Source organism: Pongo abelii, chromosome 2 (assembly GCF_028885655.2).
Source record: "Pongo abelii isolate AG06213 chromosome 2, NHGRI_mPonAbe1-v2.0_pri, whole genome shotgun sequence".
NCBI classification, from domain to species: Eukaryota; Metazoa; Chordata; class Mammalia; order Primates; family Hominidae; genus Pongo; species Pongo abelii.
This window is the reverse complement of record NC_085928.1, coordinates 148,176,682-148,203,142: the sequence shown is the minus strand read 5'-3', so window position 1 is coordinate 148,203,142 and position 26,461 is coordinate 148,176,682. Positions and strand designations below refer to the sequence as shown.

Here is a 26,461-nt window from a genome sequence, read left to right as displayed (position 1 = left end):
CATTTTCAAATTCTGATGACATCTTTTTTTTTTTTTTTTTTTCTGAGACAGAGTCTCACTCTGTTGATGGAGTACAGTGGCACGATCTTGGCTCACTGCAACCTCCACCTCCCGGGTTCAAGTGATTCTCCTGCCTCAGCCTCCCAAGTAGTTGGGATTACAGGTGTGCACCACTGTGCCCAGCTAATTTTTGTATTTTTGGTAGAGATGGGGTTTCACCATGTTGGCCAGGATGGTCTCAATCTCTTGACCTCATGATCTGCCTGCCTCATCCTCTCAAAGTGCTGGGATTACAGGCATGAGCCAACATGCCTGGCTAATGACATCATTTTTTAGTGAAACCCAGTTATGCACCCTTTGTAGGTTGAATCTGTAAATATAAAACCACTATAATTAGATCTTTTTGTGTTTATTAGTCTTTTTGTGTTTATTTTATTTAGTACAATGAACCTTATCTGCCTACTTACAAGATCCCAAGAATTTGGAGTTTACTTATTTGATTTGTCTTTGGCTATCTTAAAGAAGATAGGGTAGAATGCATCCTCTTTAATTTATTAAAACTTGGAATTCTTCAGCTTGATAGAACAGAAGCTTTTCGTGTTTTTAATATTTTTTCAATGTTGATGTTTGAAAGGGAGTACAGAACATTTGGAAAAATTATTATCTTATAGGAATAAAGTTATAAAAAATTTATAAAACTTTTTATGGCCGGACACAGTGGCTCATGCCTGTAATCCCAACACTTTGGAAGGCTGAGGCAAGTGGATTGCTTGAGCTCAGGAGTTCGAGACCAACCTGGGCAGCATGGAGAAACCCCATCTCTACAAAAAATATAAAAATGAGCTGGGTGTGGTGGTGCTCGTCTGTGGTCCCAGCTACACAAAAGGCTGAGGTGGAAGGATCGCTTAAGTCCAGGAGGTTGAAGCTGCAGTGAGCCAGATTGTGCGACTGCACTGCAGCCTGGGTGACAGAGAGACTCTGTCTCAAAATACAAGCAAACAAAACCCTTTTCTAACATAATGGAAGATGAATCTATAATGAAATCCTAAGGGAAACAAGAGTGTTTGACTCATAACCCTAACCTGTAAAGTTGATGTTTAAGATAATATTTCTTTGTGTCTTTGTCAGTGGCGGATACTATGCAAGAGATTCCTTGGGTTTGACACAGCGTGTTAATTTCTACTTAAAGAAAATGAAATGGAGTGTATTTCACTCTCCATTTCATTTCAATGACCATGAGGGCATGTAGCATACTTCCTTTGACTTAGTTTTCCAGGGTCTGGTAATTTTCCTATCTTACTAACTTTTATGTCAATTATTCCCAAGTAGCTAATATTTTTAGATACTGGACAGAAGTCATATATTGATCATCCTCGATAACTAGAATAAATAAGAGATTTAGGCAAAACACCTAGAATACATGTGTATGTGTGCCTGCCTGCCTTTTTCTGTCTACTTAACCTGAGTGATATGCTAATCAGAAAACTGGTCTGCTAACGATTAGCTTATTTGTGTTTTTCAGGGGCCTTTATTCTAGATGTAACTTTTAAATGCTTCCCAAAGATATCTATTATAGAGAATTTATGAATTATCTTCTAGTCTGTTTTGTTTAGTTATTTAAACTATTTGAGTTATTTATTACTCAAATTTATTTATTTATTTATTATAAACCTATTTGAGTTATTTATTGTAATAGGATATAGCTTGATTCAGAATTTTAATGTAAATACGTTAGTGAGAAATTTGTTTTAATTTTTTAAATTATTTTTAAATTATTATTACCATTATTTTTGAGACGAAGTCTCAGTCTTGTCCCCCAGGCTGGAGTGCAATGGCGCAATCTCAGCTCACTGCAACCTCTGCTCCCGGGTTCAAGTGATTCTCCTGCCTCAGCCTCCCAAGTAGCTGGGATTACAGGCGCCTGCCACCACGCCCAGCTAATTTTTGTATTTTTAGTAGAGACAGGGTTTTACCATGTTGGCCACGCTGGTTTCGAACTCCTGACGTCAGGTGATCCACTCGCCTCGGCCTCTCAAAGTGCTGGGATTACAGGCGTGAGCCACTGCGCCTGGCCTTGTTTTCATTTTTTATATTCAGTTTATATATTGTATGCTCTGTACTAGGGATATACATGGGAAGAAGATATCATTTCCATTTTGAGATGAGTTTATCGTTTGAGAGCATGAAAAGTAGAATGAACAATTTTTTTTTAAAAATGCTAATGAGTATCATTGCAGTATGCAGTAGAGGATACAGTAAATCGTGTGGAATTATTAATATTAGAGTATAATTTGTGAGATTTAGAGCAACAGGAAAAGTATGAGGCCATGTTTTCGAGGTCCTTATATCCTTTGAGACTATCTTGAATTTTATTCTATAGACAATGGGAGCCAGGGAAAGGTTTTAAATATAAAACATTACAGTTTTGTCAGGAAGGCTGTAGACAGAAGATCAGAACTGTTTATTGGCCAATTGGTACTTGTTCATCAGCTTAGTTTCTCTCTACCCAGTCTACAAGATAGTGGCAAACGATCCTTTTTCCACTTCTTAGATACAATTTCCAGCCATTCTACCCTACACTTTGGTCACATTGGGAGAAATGCGCTAGAAAGACTCATAGAGTTTTCAGTTTCTCACGCATTTTTATGCATGTGTTTATTGCCATTGTGATGACAAGAAAGTAAGTAAATATTTAAATCTCCACTAACAACTGGACAAACTGAAGAGAATACAAGTATTAACTTAATCTTCTTTGTATTATAACAGAATATTTAACTCTTAAACTTTGAACTTAGAAAAGCTTAAACTTTCAACTTAATTTAAGAAAGTTAAACAACTTTGGTTATGATCTGTCTTTGTTCTGTTTTCTTCTCAGTAACGTGTCTCCCTGAAGGACAATGTCCAAAAGTCACTTCTCTTACTTAATAAAATTATACTTAGTATTTCCATTCTTTTTTATTCTAGCTGTATGCTATTTTGAATTGGATTACTTTTGAAACTAGTAATACGATAATTCTATTTATTTTCAAGTTCATATGAAATCCCATTAAAATACTGTCAGGTATAAAATAATATTACAGTATAAATCCTTACAGGATCTTCTCAGATGATTTTGGAAAGAGATTTTTAGGGAAAATCTGTTTTGATTAAGGTGGTATAATTTTAATGTAAGCATGGGGAGCACACCTCTTTCTTTTAATGTTAGTGGAATTCAGAGAGTCTGGATCCAAAACAACATGGGCTATATTTTTTTTTAGTATATTTTCTTGTAGGGATTGGGAAGGAAAATGAGAGAACTGTATTTTTTCCATGCTTAGTTTTAGCCAACATTTGATTCGTAATCTAAGGAGATTTTAGACCTTTGAGTCAAGGCACAAGCCAAGAAGGCCTTACTTTTGTTTTTAACCTCATATGTTTAGGTCATCTTTGGTTTTTTGTTTATAGAATTTGAAAATTAAAGAAACTCAGTTCAAATAGTAAATGACTTGGTTGTGGGTTTTTGTTTGTTTGTTTGTTTTTGAGACAGGGTCTTGCTCTGTCACCCAGGCTAGAATGCAGTGGTACAATCTCGGCTCACTGCAGCCTCTGCCTCCCAGGCTCAAGTGATTCTCCTGCCTCAGCCTCCTGAGTACCTGCGACTACAGGCATGCACCACTATGCCTGGCTAATTTTTTTTTTTTTTGTATTTTGTATTTTTTGTAAAGACGGGTTTTCACCATGTTGCCCAGGCTAGTCTCAAACTCCTGAGCTCAGGCAGTCCACCCACATTGGCCTCCCAAAGTGTTGGGATTACAGGCGTGAGCCACCTTGCCTGGCCTGACTTGGATTTTTATCCAAAAAGCAATACTGCCACCCAGTGTTTACACAGTTTACATTTTTAGATTTTTAGAAACTGTTTTGAGAATCTCTTCATCTTTAGCTTAGAAATTATTAAAGGATCTGCCTTTTTTTTTTAATGGAATTATATTTTTGTATCTCACATACTTAGGTTCATTTATTATATATAAATGTATATAAATTTACTGAATGTTTGCCATGGTGTTTGCACAATTAAATTCTATAATGAGCATTTTACTTTTTTAGAGTCGAGGTGGAAAAAAGTTTCTTCCTGTATTGAAAGAAATCTTGGACAGGGATCCCTTGTCTCAACTGTGTGAAAATGAAATGGATCTTATTTGGACTTTGCGACAAGACTGCCGAGAGATTTTCCCACAATCACTGCCAAAATTACTGCTGTCAATCAAGTGGAATAAACTTGAGGATGTTGCTCAGGTAACAAAAGATTGTTTCTGTAACTTTTTTGGGTGTATGGTACTTGGTTGGATTCACATAAAGTATCCTTTTCTCATAGGTATATTTTCATAGATAGGATAATTTAAGCAGGAGAAATTTTGAGGTTTTAAACTCTTATACTCCAAGTAATGGACCAGAACATTTCCAGAATTTAAAAATCTCAGATTTTGGGTAGGATTGCCATACCCTTCACCAAATACAATTGAAACATTGATCTTGGGACAATTATCTATCAAAAGTACCACTTTCTAAGACGTGGGTACCTTCTACCAGCTTCATCAGTGAACTCCAGAGTTTTAAATCTTTTAGACTCTTTGCAATGCCTGTTCTAGAATGAATGTCCATTGTTTGAAAATTACATCTATTACAGAGAATAATATTTTAGGTAATATATCATTCAGGTCAATTTTAACATTCATTTCAGTTGTCCAGTATTGCTGAATGTATGCGTTTTGACAGAATAGAAAAAAGACCATTTTGCTTCAAAAAACCACCAAATTTTAGTTCCCTGATTTAATTTTCAAGACCCTGCCAAAAAGCACTGGCATTTATTCAATTCAAACAACCCACCAGTGCTCAATAGAAAGACCTTTGAAATGGTTTTTTTAATCAGAACAAATAAATTTGGTCTACTAAAATATCCAAATTTTTTCATGTTACTTATTTAAGTTCAATGAACCTCTCTAGTATGTAGTCTTAGTAATTATCTATAGTGACTAAAAATTTAGTGAAGAAATACAGATTTATCTTAATTATATGCATTTTAAAAATCTTTGGATTTATTGTTTCACTTCTCAATTTAAGAGTAGAAAGGATTTCTTTTGTGTTTACTTTTAGTGTCTAAAGATCTTTGGAGCCAGGCATGGTAGCACACAGCTCTAATCCCAGCACTTGGGGAGGCCAAGGCAGGTGGATCGCTTGAGCTCAGGAGTTCCAGACCAGCCTGGGCAACATGGTGAAACCCCATCTCTACAAAAAATACAAACATTAGCTGGACATGCTGGCATGTGCCTGTAGTCCTAGCTACTTGAGAGGCTGAAATGGGAGGATTGTTTGAATCTGGGAGGTTGAGGCTGCAGTGAACCAAATGCCATTGCACTCTACCCTGGGCAATAGAGTGAGACCTTGTCTCAAAAAAATAAAATGGCCGGGGTCTGTGGCTCATATCTGTAATCCCAGCACTTTGGGAGGCTGAGGTGGGCAGATTAGGAGGTTGAGACCAGCTCAGCAATATAAGACCAGCCTGGGCAACATGGCGAAACCTTGTCTCTACAACAAATACACAAATTAACCAGACATGGTGGCGCACACCTGTTCCAGCTACTCGGGAGGTTGGGACCAGAGGATCATTCGAGCCCAGGAGGCTGAGATTGCAGTGAGCCGAGATTGTGCCATTGTATTCTAGCCTGGGTGACAGAGGGAGACCCTGTCTCAAATAATTAAATCAATCAATCAATCTTTGGAGACATGTTATATAATTATAATATTGTGTGTACCTCGATTAAACTTGTTTCCACCTTAGACCAAATTAGACTGAAAAGGAACTATTTTATTTTAATTTCTGTAGAATAGTTATTGTCTTCTAGCCACTGATGTATTATCTAAATTCAGGATTCGTTTTCCATGAACCTTCAGTAATGGAAAACAAGATCTAAGCATTTTTTTACTTGACACATTTGCCTGTTTCTTTTGGATAGTGTCTAGTGCTGAGTGCATATCTAAGAAATGCATCATATTATTTCATTAGAATCACAATGGAAAGAATTTCTTGCTGTACTCTTAAAAGCTGTCTTATAGAGAGGTTTGGTGAGTTTTGGCAATTTATTTAATTTTACACTTACATGATTTAATTTTTAATAATTATAAATAATTTTACCAAAGTCATTACTTTCCAATGGTAGAGTTGTTTTTAACCACAACATTGCTGAACCTCTAATATTACATAATCTTATCTCTCTTTTTCAGTGTTATTTATGGGCAGTGTATTCCAAGTATTAACTGGAGATATGAGGAGTTTTTTTTATTACTGCTATTTCAAAACCTCAGGAAATGGGCTCTTCCCAACTCTTCTGCCCATAAAGAAGACTGCTGGTCCATTAGGGCCTTCGGCAAAGCAGGGAGGGGGGCTCTATTAGTGAGAAAAAGTGGGGATGAGGTTGGTGCTTTATGTCTTTATATCAGTATTTCTCAACCTGTTTTCATCACTATACCTCTAGGAGCTTTTATAGGCCCTTTTCCCCCCAATAACCCATGAGATTTTGATTCTGTAGATACATGGTACATCTGTTCATGTACGTATGTGTATCTGTGCTTTATACATAAAAAAAGAGCTAGCTTTATTCAATACAGGGTTAAGAATAGCTAAGTAAAACTTAAGTTTAAAGTTAAAATTTAGGCTGGGTATGGTGGCTCAAGCCTGTAATCCCAGCACTTTGGGAAGCAGAGGCAGGAACATCACTTGAGTCTAGGAATTTGAGACTAGCAACATAGCAAGACCCTATCTCTACGAAAATAAATAAATGAAATAAAATTAGCTGGGCATGGTGGCGTGTTCCTGTAGTCCTAGCTACTCAGGAGGCTGAGTTGGGAGGATGGCTTGTACCCAGGAGTTCAAGGCTGCAGTTAGCTATGATGGTGCCACTGCACTCCAGACTGGACAACGGAATGAGACCCTATCTCTCACAAAAAAAAAAAAAAAAAGTTAAAATTTAAAAATTACTAGGCATTTCACTGTATTTGCTAAGTAACTATGTAATTTATTCACATAGGTGAATTCTGATTTATCAAATTACATATATAAGTTAACAATTTATGCTGAATGCAGTGGCTCACGCCTGTAATCCCAGAACTTTGGGAGGCCAAGGCGGGTGGATCACCTGAGGTCAGGAGTTCGAGACCAGCCTGGCCAACATGGTGAAACCCCATCTCAAAAAAAAAAAAAAAATACAAAAAATTAGCTGGGCGTAGTGGCAGGCGCCTGTAATCCCAGCTACTCGGGAGGCTGAGGCAGGAGAATCTGGGAGGAGGCTTGAATCCAGGAAGGGGAGGTTGTAGTGAGCCAAGATTGCACTATTGTACTCCATCCTGGGCAACAAGAGTGAAACTGTCTCAAAAAAAGTTAACAATTTATATAAATATATGCTAATAATAGAGTAATTAAATTTTAAAAAATCATTCAAAAGTATTGTTTACCCAAAAATATTTTTCAAATGTAAAACAACTGAAAAAATTAAGCTGATTTTTAAAAAATTAGTTAACTTTTATTTACTTTTGCTTGATATGAGAAAATGCCTTTTAACTTAGCTGGTAGATACTCATTTAGATATTGTTGACTTTTGGGGGAGGGCTTGCCATAATTAATGATAGATTGAATAACTTGTAGAATTAAATAATAAAATATAAATGGTTTTTATTGAATTCTCAAAGCTTAATTGGTCTGAGAATCAAACTTAACATCCACAAGATAGCCAACAAGCTTGCAGGCCACCTCTCCCAGTATGACTTTGAGCAATCAATTGAAAGAAAATCCTCTAATCACTGCCATCTATTTGCCATAGTTTTATAGCACTGATCTTGCATACATATCATATACCTTCCATGACATTGATGTCAGTGGTACTTAGGTGATACCCAGGAAAATCCAATGACAGAAATTAAATACTAAGGAATAAGATTTTATCAGATGGAGTTGAGCTTTAGGAAGGCTACAAATTCAACATTTTTTTCTCTCTCACCCATAAAATTTATTTGGGGGTAAGTACTTCATAGCTTTTCAAACTTAATCTATAGAATGTTTCAACAACAAAGACAATCTTTATTAGTCTCTATTAACAGGAATGGATTTTTGAGGCATCAATAATTATAAGTGTGCTGTGCCTTCTTTTGACCTATCTCGGTACTCCTGTGTGTCAAGGACAATTAGATTACTTTTGTCCTCCATTATTTCTGAACCAGTTTCATTTTTTAAACAGCTTCAGGCGCTGCTTCAGATTTGGCCTAAACTGCCCCCCCGGGAGGCCCTAGAGCTTCTGGATTTCAACTATCCAGACCAGTACGTTCGAGAATATGCTGTAGGCTGCCTGCAACAGATGAGGTATCTTCTGCAGGTGGTTTTGTTTGGGGCAAGGAATAACTTGGGTGGGTTTGGGATGAGGGTGTCTCCTTGATGTCTCATAGGAAAGAAAAGGGCTCAGAATTATTCACAATTGAAAGCATTTGCTCATGTACTCCTGCCGCCTCCCCAACTCAATGTTTATACTAGAAAAAAAAAACAAAAGCATACTGGGTCAGAAGGTCCTCAAGATCACCCTCAGGTTTGATGACTCACTGGGAGGACTCAGAACTCAGCACATAGTCACTTATAGATATAATTTATTGCAGCAAAAGGATACAGAGCAAAATTTAAAGAGGGAAAAATGTTCATGGGGCGAAGTCATGAGGAAAACATGCATACATAAGCTTGTAAGAGTTCTTTTCCAGTGAAGTCACCCCAAACACTTTTAATTCTATCAGGAGTGAGTTGTGATAATACAAGTCTGCAAGGGAAGCTTGTTAGAGACTTGGTGGCCACGGTTTTTACTGGCAGCTATCACATAAGCACCCTCTGCCTAGCATGTACCAGATTTCTATACTCCCAGCAGTAAAGTGGATATACAACATAAACCATTGTTTGCACAAATAGTTTAGGTGCAGTGAGCCACTCTTATCAATTAGGAGGGTGGTGGGAATCCTGAAATCTTAATTCCCAGATGCTACCCATGGGCCAATCCTATAAGCAGGCTTGTTAGAGGATAGCAGCCAAGCCTGCTGTGTTACCTCTTTTCTTCACACAGTCTGTCCACCCTCCAGAATTAAGAAATGTTAATTTTTGTCATGGGTTTAAATATATATATATATTTTAAGCAAATACATTACAGTTAAAATTGAAGTCCTCATAGTTTCCTTATCCAGTCTTGATTACTTTTCCTTCCCAGAGGCAAACATTATCATGAATTTGGTGTGTATGCTTCTATATCACATTTTTCTGTTTCATATATATCTATGAAAATGTAGACATGGAATTGTTATTACACAAATGTGTCTTGCCATATGCATTAGTTTATATCATGCTTTTTAAAAATTTGGCCAGACGGCTGGGTGTGGTGGCTTATGCCTGTAATCCCTGCACTTTGGGAGGCTGAGGCAGGCAGATCACTTGAGGTCAGGAGTTTGAGACCAGCCTGGCCAACATGGTGAAACCCCATCTCTACTAAAAATACAAAAAATTAGCCAGGTGTGGTGGCCGGTGCCTGTAATCTCAGCTACTCAGGAGGCTGAGGCAGAAGAATCACTTGAACCCAGGAGGCAGAGGTTGCAGTGGGCGGAGATCGTACCACTGCACTCCAGCCTGGTCGATAGAGTGAGACTCCGTCTCCAAAAAAAAAAAAAAATTCAGCCAGCTGTGGTGGCTCACACCTATAATCCCATCACTTTGGGAGACAAACACAGGCAGATCGATGAGCCTAGGAGTTTGAGACCAGCCTTGGCAACATGGTTAAGCCCCATCTCTACCAAAAATACAGAGACATTAGCTGGGCCTGGAGGTGCGCACCTGTGGTCCCAGCTACTTGGGCGGCTAAGGTAGGGGGATCACTTGAGCCCTGGAGGCAGAGGTTGCAGGAGCTGAGATGGTGCCACTACACTCCAGCCTGGGTGACAGAGTGAGACCCTGTCTCAAAAAATAAAATACAAATACATAAATAAATAAAAATAAAAATTCAACATCAGGTTTTTGAGGTTAGTCTCTCCCATTATGTTTGAATGTCATTTATTCCTTTCACTGCTGTGTAATATTCTGTCATAGGGATATATGTTATTTAATTCATTCCCTATTAAGGAATATTTAAGTTTCTCCACATTTCTCTATTATAAATAATGCTTCAGTGAACATGTTTGTACAGTCTCCCTTGGGTGGTGCATTTGTGAGAATCTATGAGATTCATTGAAGAAATGACTGTCTCAGACAATGAAGTTTATCCATTTTCTTTCTAGGTTCAAAAATGCAGCTTATGTACTTTATGGTTTTTGAAACATAAAAGCCCACAAAATAGTGTGGATACTATATAGATCCCTTTTTCTTTTTAAAATTGTGTATGTTTTAAGCTGTGTAATAGCCAAAAGAAATTACACAGACTCACCAATAGTGCTTACTTCTGGGGGAGTGAAATTAGAAGTGTGAGAGAAGAGGAAACAACTTCCTATTCCTATACTTTCTATTTTTTACACTATTTATAGTTTATATAATGGGCATGAATTTTACAATAAACCTAATCAAAATTGTGTTATAGATAGTTTTAAAAAATGAATTCCCAGTTGCTTCACCATCTCCTTAAGTTTGCATTGGAGACCTCTTGTGGAGGGGCCACCTGGTTCTCCTTGGGCTGAGCCAAGTGTTTTTCTTAAACGCATTGATCCCTCTGAGGAGATTGCAGTGATCCATGTATTCCGTGTAGCTAATTCTGGTGGTTTTTCTATTGTGAAATTTTCTGGTTATAAGTTTTTGGTTTTGGTATATAGTGCCCTGGGTTTCAGTCCCAGATATCTGCCTTAGACTACTAATTCCTTAACCATTTATTACCCAAGACTGTGGAGAGTAAATGGAGCACTTGGGGCACTTGGGCTTCATACCTTATACTGCTGGAATTGCTTCTGATGGGAGTGTGTTTACAGGTGAATGGTTTGGAGAGTGACACAAAATAGAGAACCACTAACCTTAATTAATTGAGCTCAGTTAATTACAGTGTTATCTGTTATATTATTTCAATGATCAATTCCCACTTATAAATGTATTCACTTTCTCATCCTTCAAACTATTTGAAGTTAAGATTTTAATTGTACATTGGTTATCTGGGATGACTTACTTAACCCTAATGACAGCAAAGGAAAATAAATTGTGAAAGTACTGATGGAATTTTTATTTTAAAAATGATTGTTTTACTAAGCACAAATTTTTTAGCATGATCAGAAATCAGTATTAAAGTACATAATATTTTTGGTAACTCTTAGCTGACTGAAAATACAGTCATGAATTTTAACAATCTGTAGTAGTCCATTTTCACACCATTATAAAGAAATACCTGAGACTGGGTAATTCATAAAGGAAAGATGTTTAATTGACTCAGTTCCACATGGCTAGGGAGGCCTCACAAAACTTAAAATTATGGTAGAAGGTGAAGGAGAAGCAAGTACCATCTTCACAAGGTGGCAGGAAAAGGAAAAGAGCAGGGGAAACCACCTTTTATGAAGCCATCAGATCTCATGAGAACTCACTCACTGTCATGAGAATAGCATGGAGGGCCACATTGATTCAGTCACCTCCCACTAGGATGCTCCTTTGACACGTGGGAATTATAGGGATTATAATTCGAGGTGAGATTTGGGTAGGGACAAAAGCCAGACCATATCACAATCTAATTCATTTGATTAAAATATCTCTAGTGTCTGTTCTTTGACCCTCTTCACTCCCCTTTCCCCATCTGAAATCTTCAGCTTTTTTTGTGATACTGTAACAGTGGTACAGTGAAGGCAAGCATGTAACAAGCCTGGCCCAAAAGAACCATTGTGTTTCAACAAGTTCACATTTGATAGTTTGATACGAAGGGATCTTTTTCTGGCACAGGTTGTTTGGTTACTCACTGTGTCTTCTGTTTCTTTCAGTGATGAAGAACTTTCTCAATATCTTTTACAACTGGTGCAAGTGTTAAAATATGAGCCTTTTCTTGATTGTGCCCTCTCTAGATTCCTATTAGAAAGAGCACTTGGTAATCGGAGGATAGGGCAGTTTCTATTTTGGCATCTTAGGTAAGTCTTTTATATTTTAATTTGAGCCCACCAGGTGCTTTAGTAACTATAAACCAGCATAATATATTTAATAGAAAAATGGCTGCTTTAGTTTTTTTCTGAACCATTTATAACATTTATATGGTTTTGGCGCCTTCTCCTGTTTCTTGATACCAGCACTCTTGATTTTCATGATTTGAGATTTGACGAAGTAATTCAGTTATCCAAGACCCTTATGTGTCCCTCCATGCCTGCTTGATTTCTTCTTTATTTCTTCCTTCCTTTTTTTTTTTGTGTGTGTTTTCTACCTGCTTGATTTTTAACTGAAATTAATAATGTATTGCTATTTTCCAGTAAAGTGTACTTATTGTCTTAATATATTTGGACAGACCTATTTATTTCTTCTAGAAAGTTGTGGGTGGTACTGTCATTACTAGTGTTATTGAGTGAAGGTAAGGGTTTACTATAATGACAGCAATTTTATTCAATTTCTTTATTAAGTAGGTAATTTCCAGAAATACACGAACCTTACTTCACCAAGTTCATACAAGAGTAAAATCAGGAATGAGAACTAAAGTTATTCCTTTGTTTTCTAAGGAAATTGTGTTAATAGATTTCTCATTTCTGACTCTGTACTCAGACATTTTTTTCCCTCCCAATCTGGACTTCATAGTACTGAAACTAATGCTTGTCAGAAAAAAAACTACCTTTTTTCTCTTTCTTTCTTTCTCCTTCCTTCCTTCCTTCCTTCCTCCCTTCCTTTTCTTTTCTTTTCTTTTTATTCTTTTCTTCTTTTTTCTTTTCTTTGCTGAGCTTCTCAAAGGCAATAAGCTCTATAATGTTGTGCTCTTAATTTTAGTTTTATTTCTGAATATGGTTTTCTTATTCATATATTTTTTCCCACTCTTTTTTTTACTTCCTTGTGTTGTTCTAGAACCTTTTCTTATTTTTAACTTGTCTTTTCTCATTCATTCAGTCTTAGTTTTTAAACCCCTCAGGGAATAACAAAACAAGTATTCCTTCCTTTTTCAAATATGTACATCACTTTTTAAGTAAGAAAAAAATTGGAATAGATGCTAATCAGGGCTTTAGTCAATTGTTTAATACCAGTCAGATTTCATAGATACCTGTTGCAGCCTATTGTCTTTAAATTGGTAAGATTGCCTTACCCCTACAAAAGCAAATCAGGTAAGATTGTACACATTTTAGATTTCTTGGAATAAAGAATTAACTAATTATAGAATATCATAGCTTTTGAACTTTGAAGTATTAACTAATTATAGAATATCATAGCTTTTGAACTCTGAAGTATTAACTAATTATAGAATATCATAGCTTTTGAACTCTGAAGTATTAACTAATTATAGAATATCATAGCTTTTGAACTCTGAAGTATTTAATTATAGAATATCATAGCTTTTGAACTTCGAAGTATTAACTAATTATAGAATATCATAGCTTTTGAACTTTGAAGTATTAACTAATTATAGAATATCATAGCTTTTGAACTTTGAAGTATTAACTAATTATAGAATATCATAGCTTTTGAACTTTGAAGTTTAACAAATTGGAAAGTTGACCCATGTCACTAATAATTATGCACAAAATAGCCAGGCGTGGTGGCTCACGCCTGTTCCCAGCACTTTGGGAGGCCAAGGTGGGTGGATCACTTGAGGTCAGGAGTTTAGACCAGCCTGGCCACATGGCAAAACCCTGTCTCTACTAAAAATGCAAAATTAGCCAGGCATGGTGGCGCATGCCTATAATCCCAGCTACCCGGGAGGCTGAGGCAGGAGAATCGCAAGTATGAAGGGGCTGGCCACACCATCCACATTCGAACCAGAAATGGGGAGGGGAGGGACCAGCATTTCCTTCTAAGTCGAGGACTCATTTTTTGTGCACATCACTTCATCTTGCGTCCTGTTGGCTAGAACCTAGTCACCTAGTGACATCTAGCTACACGTTTTTATTTTCAGCAAGCTTGAACCCGGTGGGTGGAGGTTGCAGTGAGCCGAGATCACACCAGTGCACACCAGCCTGGGCAACAGAGTGAGACTCTCAAAAAAGGAAGGAAGGGAAGAAGGAAATAATAATAATAATGCACACAATGACCTTGCCATCATAAGTTTATTTTTTGTAGAATAAAGAAGTCAGTATTTATTCGGTCTGAAGTGTTTGATAAACAAACTGTTCGGATATCATTAACTTTCTGCAGGTCAGAAGTGCACATTCCTGCTGTCTCAGTACAATTTGGTGTCATCCTTGAAGCATACTGCCGGGGAAGTGTGGGGCACATGAAAGTGCTTTCTAAGCAGGTATCAGCTTGTTTTATTTGTTCATTTTTTCTTTTTTTGACAGACAATGTTTAAAGCATGAATATCAGCTTGTTTTAATCTTCATGTTCAATTTGGTACATGGTGTTTGATCAGTTTTATCAAATGCCATTTCTCCCACCACATTATTTCATAGAAGTCTCAGTAACAGACAACCTGATGAATACATTCTTTTATCAAAATTTAAGTCAAAAAATGAAGTTTCGATGAACTTAGCACAAAAATATTAACTGAATGCTACCTGAAAAAATAATTACTCAGAATTCCTAATATATTCTATATTAATCCCAAAGTGCTAAGAAATGCAGATGTGAATCACCGCGCCCAGCCCCACCCTTTTTTTTTTTTTTTTTTTTTTGTGACAGAGTCTCGCTCTGTTGCCCAGGCTGGAGTGCAATGGCACTGTCTTGGCTCACTGCAACCTCCGCCTCCCGGGTTCAAGTGATTCTCCTGCCTCAGCCTCCCGAGTAGGTGGGACTACAGGCATGCACCACCATGCCCAGCTAATATTTTGTATTTTTAGTAGAGACAGGGTTTCACTATGTTGGCCAGGCTGGTCTCGAACTCCTGACCTCGTGATCCGCCCGCCTCGGCCTCCCAAAGTGCTGGGATTACATGTGTGAGCCACCATACCCAGCTGCCCCACCCTATTTTTATATCAGATTCCTAATTTCCAGTTAAACTACTCTTTTCTAATTCATTTGCATTGCCAGAAGAACTCTCATAGGCTTCCATTAGGTGTTTTTAATATTTAGGATTTTTCATGATGTTAAAAACTTTTTCTGATCCCTTCCTTTTGAAAAGCCCCTTAATGATGGTAATAATAGCTAATGTTTATTCATCACTTATGATGGGTCATTTATTCTTCACAACAACATGGAATCAATATTATTAATCCTCTGAATTTTATAGAACCCTGAAATATATCTCACATCTCTGCCTATTTCTCTTGTGTTCATGGCTACCATCCTAGTCCAAGCTACTATTCTTTTTCCACTGGACTTCTTCATTAACTACCTAAATTGTACCCCTTGTTTCCCTTCCTACATCTCCCCCCACATTCTGTACACAGAAGATAAAGTGACATTTTAAAAATGTAGACTGTGGCCAGATGCAGTGGCTCACACCTGAAAACCCAGCACTTTGAAAGGCTAAGGTGGGAGGATCACTTGAGCCCAGAAGTTTGAGACTAACCTGTACAACATAGTGAGACCCACCTCTAGAAAAAATTAGAAGGTGGCTTGCAACTGTAGTCCCAGCTACTTGAGAGGCTGAGGTGGGAGGATTGCTTGACTCCAGGAATTTGAGGTTGCAGTGAGCTATGATTTGATTGTACCACTACACCCTAGTCTGGGCAACAGAGCAAGACCCTGTCTCAAAAAAAGAAAAAAAGAAGTAGATTGTATTACATCATTTCCCTTTTAAAATCCCTTTTAAAATCCCTTCAATAATTTTTCATTGCACTATGAGTAAAATTCAAATTTTCTGCCAAAGCCTGTTAGGCCATACTTAGTCATAACTTGCTTAATGTCATCATATAACCATTTTCCACACTGCATATTTTCTTGGAGCCTCAGCTTGATGTTAAAGACAATAAAAGGATGATATATGTATGAACAAATTATTCTAACTCCTGGTTTTTTTTTTTTTTTTGATTGATGAGTTGTGAGAGGAAGACTTTACCCTGTACATAGCTGTTCTTGTTATTACTGTAAACTTACAAAAGGACAAGGCGTTGAAACACTTAAAGTGTTAGACTTATGTCCATGGGGTATTCAGGACACTGTTCCAGGAAGTGTGGATATCAACACAATTAGAGGTGGAGCATGAAAACTTTCGACTGTACAGACATGGAAGAAGTTTCAAATTTCACATACTTCTAAAAAGTTCCTGTTTGTTTAGCCCAGTTTTTATCTGGTTGCCTTGTCACCAGTGTTTGTACAGCTCCTGAAACTGTTGAGAAGTAGAGTGATCTGTGGTTTTAACAGATGGCTAACTTGGCAAGTTTCAGCCGTCTCAATTTTATCATCAAGCTGCATAGGTCCTTCCTAGTTTCCTGTGAGCAAGGTCTCAGCCTCTGTGGAAACTGCATGCTTGAATTCATCTCCCTACATAGTCTTAGTGGTTTCCTTGCATAGAAGCAGAATTCAAAAATGAAAACATGTTATAAATTAAATCTCTTGTGCATGGAATTTCAAGCCACATTATTTATATTTGTGATATACATATTTTATATGCTTGTTACACACAGTATACTTTTTAATTCTATTTTTAACATTTGTTTTTTCCAGTTTTAATGATATACTCGTAAAATAAGGTGCTCCTTCTTTATGCGTGGCTGAAGTTGTTATGAATTTTATGTACTATGACATAAAAGACCCTCAGTTATTAAATAATAAAGTTGAATTTTATTTATTATTATTATTATTTATTTATTTGTTTTATTTTTTGTGATGGAGTCTCACTCTGTCACCCAGGCTGGAGTACAGTGGCATGATCTTGGCTCACTACAACCTTTGCCTTCCAGATTCAAGTGATTCTCCTGCCTCAGCCTCCCTAGTAGCTGGGATTACAGGTGTGCGCCACCACGCTTGGCTAATTTTTGTATTTTTAGTTGAGAGGATGTTTCACCATATTGGACAGGCTGGTCTTGAACTCCTGACCTCAAGTGATCCGCCCACTTCAGCTTCCCAAAGTACTGGGGTTACAGGCATGAGCCACTGCACCTGACCCTGATTTATTTATTTTTTGAGACATAGTCTCTCTCTGTTGCCCAGGCTGGAGAGTGCAGTGGTGCGATCTTGGCTCACTGCAGCCTCCAGCTCCCAGGTTCCAGTGATTCTCCTGCCTCAGCCTCCTGAGTAGCTGGGATTACAGGTGCACACCACCGTGTCTGGCTAATTTTTGTATTTTTAGTAGATAGGAGGTTTCTCCATGTTGGCCAGGCTGGTCTTGAACTCCTGGCCTCAACTGATCCACTTGCCTTAGCTTCCCAAAGTGCTGGGATTACAGACGTGAGCCATCGCACCCAGCATAAAGTTGAATTTTAAACATAATGGTTTTGATTTAGTTGGCCATTGTTGATACACCTTGTACTACTTGCATAAGTTTTTTTTTTTACTTGAATAAGTTTTGATAGCCATAGTTATTATAAAAACAAGTAATTTAGATTTGAATAACAAATAGCATGTCTATATTCACACTTTATTATAAAATAATTCATTCTAGCTATGCTGTTAATGGAAATAGAATATATTGAGATATCATACAAGAGTGATGACAAGAAGTAGATATTAAGGTTGAATAGCAAGAACCTCAGAGTTACTTCTACGTAGGTTTTTCTCTAATACTATGAAGTTGGCCAAATGGACTGGTTTAGGTTAGTGATGTCTCGAATTCTACCATACAATGAATTGCAGAATTTTGAGTAGCTTAAGTTTCATATTTATCTTCTTCTTTCTTTTTTTTTGAGACAGTTTCTCATTCTCTTACCCAGGCTGGAGTGCTGCAGTGGCTTAATCTTGGCTCACTGCAACCTCCACCTCCAAGGTTAAAGCGATTCTTATGCCTCAGCCTCCCGAGTAGCTGGGATTACAGGCAAGTGCCACCATGCCCGGCAAATTTTTGTTTTTTTTTTTTTGTAGAGATAGGGTTTCACCATGTTGCCCAGGCTAGTCTCAAACTCCTGACCTCAAGTGATCCAGCTGCCTCAGCCTCCCAAAGTGCTGGGCCACATTTATCTTCTTAAGTACCCATAGTGCGCACCTGGCCCACATTTATCTTAAGTATCCATAATCTAAGTCTGCTTTTCTCGAATTTGTAAGATTTTGTTCAAGAAAAGGTTTAAAGAAAGTTTGAAAATGATGCTGTAACAACTGTTAAAAATAAGTTTATTGTATGTAAAATGCTTTTCATAAGTCAGACACTGTTTTTTACTTCAGCTGGTTATGTGTGTGTATGGTTATGTGTATATGTTGGGAGCAGGTGTTATTGATATGATCACATGATATTATATTACTTTTAGTCAAATGAATTTTTGGTGTGGGGAACTTATTTTTCAGGTTGAAGCACTCAATAAGTTAAAAACTTTGAATAGTTTAATCAAACTGAATGCCGTGAAGTTAAACAGAGCCAAAGGGAAGGAGGCCATGCATACCTGTTTAAAACAGAGTGCTTACCGGGAAGCCCTCTCTGACCTGCAGTCACCCCTGAACCCATGTGTTATCCTCTCAGAACTCTAGTAAGTGACTGTGCTTTGCGCAGTGAATCTCCTATGAATAGCAAGCAGAAAGTCACTGCCTTATGGGAGTAGTAGGGCCAGCTGTCAGCCTCGGGAAGTAGAATATAATTAAGGAAGGAAAATCTTAAAAGTTCTCCGAGGCTATGCTTATATTCAGTAGGATGTATGCTTATCAGCTAAACTTACCTGTGGATTTAGTGAAAATTATTACAAATGAATTTATATTTCAATTATATGTAATTAAATTTATTTTCTATATTACTGATTTTTAAGAGTTGACAATCCTAATAAGCAAAATGTTGCAAACTATAGTAAATTATTTACTGATTGATTTTCCTATTTTAAAATGAGATCTTGTCTTGAGTGAATTTGGCAACTTATTTCTCACTTTCTCATTCGCTACAAAAGTAATAATGGAAAATAATAGTCTGTATTCAGTATACTATCAGTATTCAAATGAATCCCATGTTAAGAAATCAAGAATGGTCTCAAAATAGTTCTAATTTTAATCCAATGATTTGTTGTAATTTTTTATTCACTAAGTGTAATAATGTAAAGTTAAGCAAATAAAAGGAAACGAGAGGAGGAATGTTAAGTGGAGAAGGTGAGAAGGGCCAATCTTAGGTTTTGAGTCCAGCCTATCTGGCATTAGTATATGCCACCCAAGGCTGTCCTCATGGTTGCTTTTCTACCAAGTGGGACTCTTCTAAGTCTGACTCTTCTGCAGACCTGACAGGAATAGATGAGGAGTTTTCCCGAGCCTAGTATATATAGTGGTGAAATTATAATCTTCTGTATCATTACACTGAAGTTGACTAATTTTCCCCACTTGATTTCAGTGTTGAAAAGTGCAAATACATGGATTCCAAAATGAAGCCTTTGTGGCTGGTATACAATAACAAGGTATTTGGTGAGGATTCAGTTGGAGTGATTTTTAAAAATGGTGATGGTAAGTACTGAGATTTTTAACATCAAATTTCTTAGAATTTTTCATTTGTTGCCATTTTGCTTTATCTGAAAAGTGATGTGTAGTGTAAGTGTGTAACAGTTTGCAGCCAGGAAGGTAGCTATTAATGGTCCTAAAGTCAAATTGAACATGTCCTAAATGCCTTTATTTTCCCTTCTTATAAAATGATTTATACCATTCACTTAAATACACTGTCCTAATGAACCTTCTTTTATTTCCCCCTACAAAATACAAAATGCGCCTACTCCTTTGATTAAAAAGCTTATGAAATACAAGATATTATTTTTACTTTTTTTTTTTTTTTTTGAGACAGGGTCTCACTGTCTCCCAGCCTGGAGTGCAATGGCACGATCTTGGCTCACTGCAACCTCCACCTCCCAGGCCCAAGTGATCATCCTACCTCAGCCCCCAGAGTAGCTGGAACTACAGGCACACACCACCACACCCGGTTCACTTTTTGCATTTTTTGTAAAGATGGGGTTTCACCATGTTGACCAGGCTGGTGTTGAACTCCTGAGCTCAAGTGATTCACCCACCCTGGCCTTTCAAAGTGCTGGGATTACAGGCATGAGCCACCGTGCCCAGGCAAGGATATTTTCAGTAATATATTCATACATCCTGTTTCAGTGATAGCAATATTGATTTTGCTGCCATAGTTTTGTATTTTGATGAAAGTACCTAACAGACCCAAAATGTGTAAAGGAAATGCCTCTGAAGTAATCATACCAGCCAATAGGCAGTGGTGACTTGTGTGTGTTAGTTATGTGACTACAAACAAAGCACAGAAAACTGATTGAGCTTCAGGTTTTTCATATCCATGAGGATTATAGCATCTGTATGTCAGGGTTATTAAAAGGAATTGAGATAACATAAGCAAATGTGCTTATCAGAATATGTGCTTACAACTTAAAAAGAACTCATAGGGTTTTGCTAAACATTTAATGTCACTTGACCATACAAATGTCATTATGTGGATGTCACTAGTTTCATGTGCTCTCTTCCCTGAAAATATCCTTAGACATGATAATAAATTCAACCATTACAGTTTTGTGACCTCGTGATGCAGTTACTTACGTGATTCTTAAGAACTCTCCATGTAGTGGTAAAAGCAAGCAAGAAGGAAAAATTAGCCATGTAATTAATGTAATACACATACAGTGTAATACAAACAGTATTACAGCATACAATTAGTACCCCTGAACCCATGTGTTATCCTAGTAACTCTAGTAACTCTAGAGTTCCGAGTATCCTCGGAACTCTAGTAAGTGACTGTGCTTTGCGCAGTGAATCTCCTGTGAATAGCAAGCAGAAAGTCACTGCCTTATGGGAGTAGTAGGGCCAGCTGTCAGCCTCGGGAAGTAGAATATAATTAAGGAAGGAAAATCTTAAAAGTTCTCCGAGGCTGTGCTTATATTCAATAGGATGTAACTTACACATGGTAAACAGTTTAAAAAATCTTTTAATTTAATGTCTGAAATAATGTCACAGGGACATGCTATCCAAAGAGTATAATATTTGTTATAAAATTAGTGAAAATATTAGCACAGCGTTTGTTAATGTTTTTAGTTAATTCTGAGTTAGCCTTGAATTAATGAGTTACAAGGCATAAAAGGAAAAGCACTTGTAATGAAGCAGTTTGTTTTCTCTTAGATTTACGACAGGATATGTTGACACTCCAAATGTTGCGCCTGATGGATTTACTCTGGAAAGAAGCTGGTTTGGATCTTCGGTGAGATCTAGTCTCTTTTTTTTTTTGGTCTAATGTTGTAGTCTTCCCACAGCAAAATATCTAGAATTTCTTGTTAATTCCTTCCCTCTTGCTCTTATTTTTAGTTGTTGTTCATAATAATATTTATATAGCACTTTACAGTGTACTTTCAAATATGTTGTCTTGCCTAAACTTTTTCAGTTTAAAACTACACATATGACTGAAATTCCAGAAAGAAGGAATAGGTTTGAACTTTAATAAGGCTTGGGCAGACAGCCAGAATTACATTCCAACCTATGGTTTTGAAAGATGTACTGTGGGTCATGGCAATGACAAGGCCAGAGAAAGTCCTGTGCCTTTTTATACTTAGTCCAGGGACATTCATTTCTCTACCTACCAAGGGAAAAGAGAGGAAAATGTTTAGGTGCATTCTCAGGTTTTTAGCTTGCCACCATCAATAGCGGTAGATAGCGAGCAGAAGAGGTTTGTGGTGTCGTGACAGAAAAAAGGAAACATAAAATCAAGCCTCAGCAGACTGGGAATTGTATTCACAATGAACAGAACAAGGGGTAAATATTTAAAGAGCCCATAGAAGTGAACGTAATGAAAAGATGTGAAAAGGCATTTTATAAAAGGTATAAAAACAAACTAATAGACATGTTGGCACACACCTGTAATCCCAGCACTTTGGGAGACCAAAGCGGGCAGATCACTTGAGGTCAGGAGTTTGAGACCAGCCCGGCCCACATGGTGGAACCCTGTCTCTTCTAAAAATACGAAAGTTAGCGAGGCGTGGAACACATGCCCATACTCCCAGCTACTCTGGTGGCTGAGGCATGAGAATCACTTAAACTCAGGAAGTGGAGGTTGCAGGGAGCAGAGATTGCACCACTACACTGCAGCCTGGATGACAAAGTGAGACTCTGTCTCAAGAAAAAAAAAAAAAAACTAATATGAAAATTGTCAGTTCCAATTAAGAAGTACAGATTATAAGAACAACTGGGCGGTGCACGGTGGCTCACTCCTATAATCCTAGCCTTTTGGGCGGCCGAGGCAGGTGGATTGCCTGAGGTCAGGAGTTCACGACCAGCCTGGCCAACATGGTGAAAACCAGCTCTACTAAAAATACAAAAAATCAGCAGGGTGTGGTGGCAGGAGCCTGTAATCCCAGCTACTCGGGAGGCTGAGGCAGGAGAATCGCTTGAACCTGAGAGGCGGAGGTTGCAGCGAGCGAGATCGTGCCACTGCATTCCAGTCTGGGCAACAAGAGCGAAACTTTGTCTCAAAAAATTTAAAAAAAAAAAAAGAACAACTGGATATCCTAACAAAGATTTTCTTAAATGATAATCCAGTCTAGGGTGCTATTGAAGCAACAAAAACACAGGTATTTTTATATACTATTATAAATTAATATAAACCTTAATGTATGAAGTTTATTTATACTCTTTATATCCAGTATTTCCACAATTTACCTTAAAATTGGAAATGTAGACAGAGATTTATACACAAAGATATAATCCAGTTCATCAATGTTTTCAAATTTATTACCACATATTTTTTATAACATCCTCTTGTAATTTTAAAATCTATGCTATGCTGTGTCTAATATTTTTCTTCTTCCTCTTTTTTTTTTTTGAGACAGTCTCGCTCTGTCAGCTAGGCTGGAGTGCAGTGGTGCAATCTCGGCTCACTGCAACCTCCACCTCCTGAATTCAAACGATTCTCCTGCCTCAGCCTCGCAAGTAACCGGGATTACAGGCGCCTGCCACCACGCCCGGCTAATTTTTGTATTTTTAGTAGAGATGGGGTTTCGCCATGTTTGTCAGGCTGGTCTCAAACTCCTGACCTTGTGATCTGCCTGCCTCGGGCTCCCAAAGTGCTGGAATTACAGGCGTGAGTCACCGCCCCCGGTCTTTTCTTCTTTTTATATGCAGTTATTGTCAGTATTATTAGAGATTTGCTTCCTTATTAGTATGGTTTCAACTGGGCTTCTACTTTTGTTGAGTTTTTTGTTTGTTTCCTACTTTATCAGTTATTACTTCTATATTTTTTTTTTACTTTTGTGTTTATTCTGTTCTCATTTTTTAAAATGAACTCTTGGCTGGGCGCAGTGGCTTACGCCTGTAATCCCAGCACTTTGGGAAGCCAAGGCGGATCATTTTCGCGCAGGAGTTTGAGACCAGCCTGGGCAACATGGTGAAACCCTGTCTCTACAAAAATAATAATAATAATAATAATAATAATAATAATAATAATTAGCCAGGCATGTTGGCATGTGCCTATAGTCCCAGCTACTTGGGAGCTGAGGAGGGAGGATTTCTTGAGCCCAGGAGGTCAAGGCTGCAGTGAGCCAAGATCACGCTACTGCACTTCAGCTTGTGTGACAAAGTGAGACCCTAATCTCAAAAAAGAAAAAAAAAAGAACTCTTAACTTTTAAAATGGAAATATTTATGTACTTTCATAATGTATCAAACAGTATATAAATTCTAAATATTTCATAATTTCTGTTTTTATCTTATTGACTCCTGAACTATTTGAAATTACAGCTGGATACAGTGGCTCTTTCTTGTAATCCTAATATTTTGGAAGGCCAAGGTGAGAGGATCGCTTGAACCCGGGAGTTCAAGACTATCCTGGGCAACAGAGCAAGACCCTATCTCAGTAAATAAATAGATAAATAAATAAATAAAATTTAATTTCCAAAGGCATACTTTTTTGTTCTCTTTATGATTTCTAATTTTATTGTGTTGTTATTGTATCAAGTATATGTTCAGATCTATATTCTCATTAAACTTCAGTTTTGATTTGTCACTTCGTTAGGTATGTTACAACCTCCTATTATAATTGACATTTGTCATTGCCTGCCTGAAATCTTGTCAGTTTTTGTTTATCTTGATCTTATATTTGTTTTTTCTTTTTTGTTTGTTTGTTTGTTTGTTTGTTTTTTGAGTCAGAGTCTTACTCTGTCACCCAGGCTGGAGTGCAGTGGCAGGATCTCAGCTCACTGCAATCTCTGCCTCCTGGGTTCAAGCAATTCTTGTACCTCAGCCTCCCGAGTAGCTGGGATTACAGGCACGGGTCACCAGGCTTGGTTAATTTTTGTATTTTTAGTAGAGACGAGGTTTCACCATGTTGGCCAGGCTGGTCTCAAACTACTGGCCTCAAGCGTTGATCTTATATTTGTAAATCTGTACAAGGTTTGATTTCTTTTAGCCTCTGTGCCCTCCTTTATCATTAAGAAATATGCCTCTGAATCCCTAGTAATTTTGTTTTAGTCTGTTTTGTCCAAAATTGACATTTCTATACCAGCTTATTTTGGTTAGTATTTACCTTTGTAGCTTTTATTTTTAACTTTTATTTCATTTTATATTATATTTGTCTCCTGTAAATAGCATATAGTTGAATTTTTTTGTGAGGATGGATTTACTCCAATATGAATGTATTTTATTAGGAAATTTTAATTGTTTATTGTGATTACATATATACTTATTTATTTCTACTATCTTATTGTATGTTTTATATTTACATCCTTGTTTTTGTCCTTTTTCTCATTTATTTCCTTTTATTGGATTGATAGGGGTTTTAAATTTTAATTTTCCCTCTCTATAAAATACTTTTTAAATTCTTACTTATTAAAAAAAATTTTTTTAGAGATGGAGTCTCACTGTTACCCAGGCTTGAGTGCACTGGCATGATCATAGCTCACTGCTGCCACAAACTCCTTGGTAACACAATCCTATCTCACTGCAGCCACAAACTCCTGTGTAGCACAATCATAGCTTACTACAGTCACAAACTCCTGGGTACCGGCAATCCTCTTACCTCAGCCTCTTGAGTAGCTAGGACTACAGGCACATGCCACCATGCCTGTAATCCCAGGCACTTTGGGATTTAAAATTTTTTTTGAGAGACAGAGTCTGACTATGTTGCTCTGTCTGGTCTCAAACTCCTGGCCTCAAGCGATCCTCCCAACTCAGTCTCCCAAGTATCTGGGATTACAGACATGTGCCACCATACCCAGCTCTTATATAGAATCTTTATATATTATTTATTTTAGGGAATATTCTTAAGTTTTTAAACTGCATATTTGATTTAACAAATTTTTTTTTTTTGAGACGGGAGTTTCCCTCTTGTTGCCCAGGCCAGAGTGCAATGGCATGATCTTGGCTCACTGCAACCTCCGCCTCCCGGGTTCAAGTGATTCTTCTGCCTCAGCCTCCCGAGTAGCTGGGATTATAGGCATGTGCCACCATGCCTGGCTAATTTTGTATTTTTAGTAAGACGGGGTTTCTACATGTTGGTCAGGCTGGTCTTGAACTCCCAACTTCAGGTGATCTGCCCGCCTCGGCCTCCCAAAGTATTGGGATTACAGGCATGAGCCACCGCGCCTAGCCAGATTTAACAAATTCCAAAATTAATCCATAACTTAGCCCTCTTGTTGATCATTATAGGTACTTTAGGATAAATTGTACCACTTATATTTTAACTAATATTTAACAACTTCTTATATCAGTTATTTGTTACAGTGAATTTTTACTAGAATTTCTTGTATACAATTTTAAATATTTCTTTATTCACCATTGCTTTTTGTACCATACTCCCTCACTCCGGGTTTTGTCTGAAAATGAATTTATATTACCCTCAATCTTGAGTAAGGCTGGGCACGGTGGCTCACGCCTGTAACCCAGCACTTTGAGAGGCCAAGGCGGGTGGATCACCTAAGATCAGGAGTTCAAGACCAGCCTGATCAACATGGTGATACCTCGTCTCTACTAAAAATACAAAATTAGCAAGGCATGGTGGCACATCCCTGTAATCCCACCTACTCGGGAGGCTGAGGCAGGAGAATCTCTTGAACCCAGGAAGGGGAGGTTGCAGTGAGTGGAGGTGGCACCATTGCACACTCCAGCCTGGGCAACAAGAGCGAAACTCCATCTCAAAAAAAAAAAAGAAAGAAAAAAAAATCTTGCATAATAGTTTAGCTGGGTATGGAGTTTTTGTTTATTATTATTGGGATACAGTATGATTGTCATATCACAATTCACTGGTTTAGAGTGTACATTTCAGTGGTTATATGCATTTTCTGAGTTGTGCAACCATC

General features: G+C 37.6%; 1 protein-coding gene across 7 annotated transcripts in view; it reads left to right on the top strand.

Moving 5' to 3' along the window:
- Nucleotides 1-26,461, top strand: part of PIK3CB (phosphatidylinositol-4,5-bisphosphate 3-kinase catalytic subunit beta) — a 184,283-nt gene that overhangs the window by 135,561 nt on the left and 22,261 nt on the right. For 4 of the 7 annotated variants that reach the window (XR_002914434.2, XM_002814095.5, XM_009239355.3 and 1 more), the window contains 7 exons: nt 4,084-4,272; nt 8,265-8,386; nt 11,989-12,132; nt 14,327-14,426; nt 18,506-18,684; nt 19,524-19,633; nt 21,302-21,380. Coding sequence is in view for 6 of the 7 variants with exons in the window: in XM_002814095.5 (XP_002814141.1) it covers nt 4,084-4,272; nt 8,265-8,386; nt 11,989-12,132; nt 14,327-14,426; nt 18,506-18,684; nt 19,524-19,633; nt 21,302-21,380 (923 nt within the window). In the remaining variant the exon portion in view is untranslated. The remainder of the gene's footprint in view (nt 1-4,083; nt 4,273-8,264; nt 8,387-11,988; nt 12,133-14,326; nt 14,427-18,505; nt 18,685-19,523; nt 19,634-21,301; nt 21,381-26,461) is intronic. The other 3 variants (XM_024245077.3, XM_063722225.1, XM_054552698.2) reach the window with 1 other exon arrangement.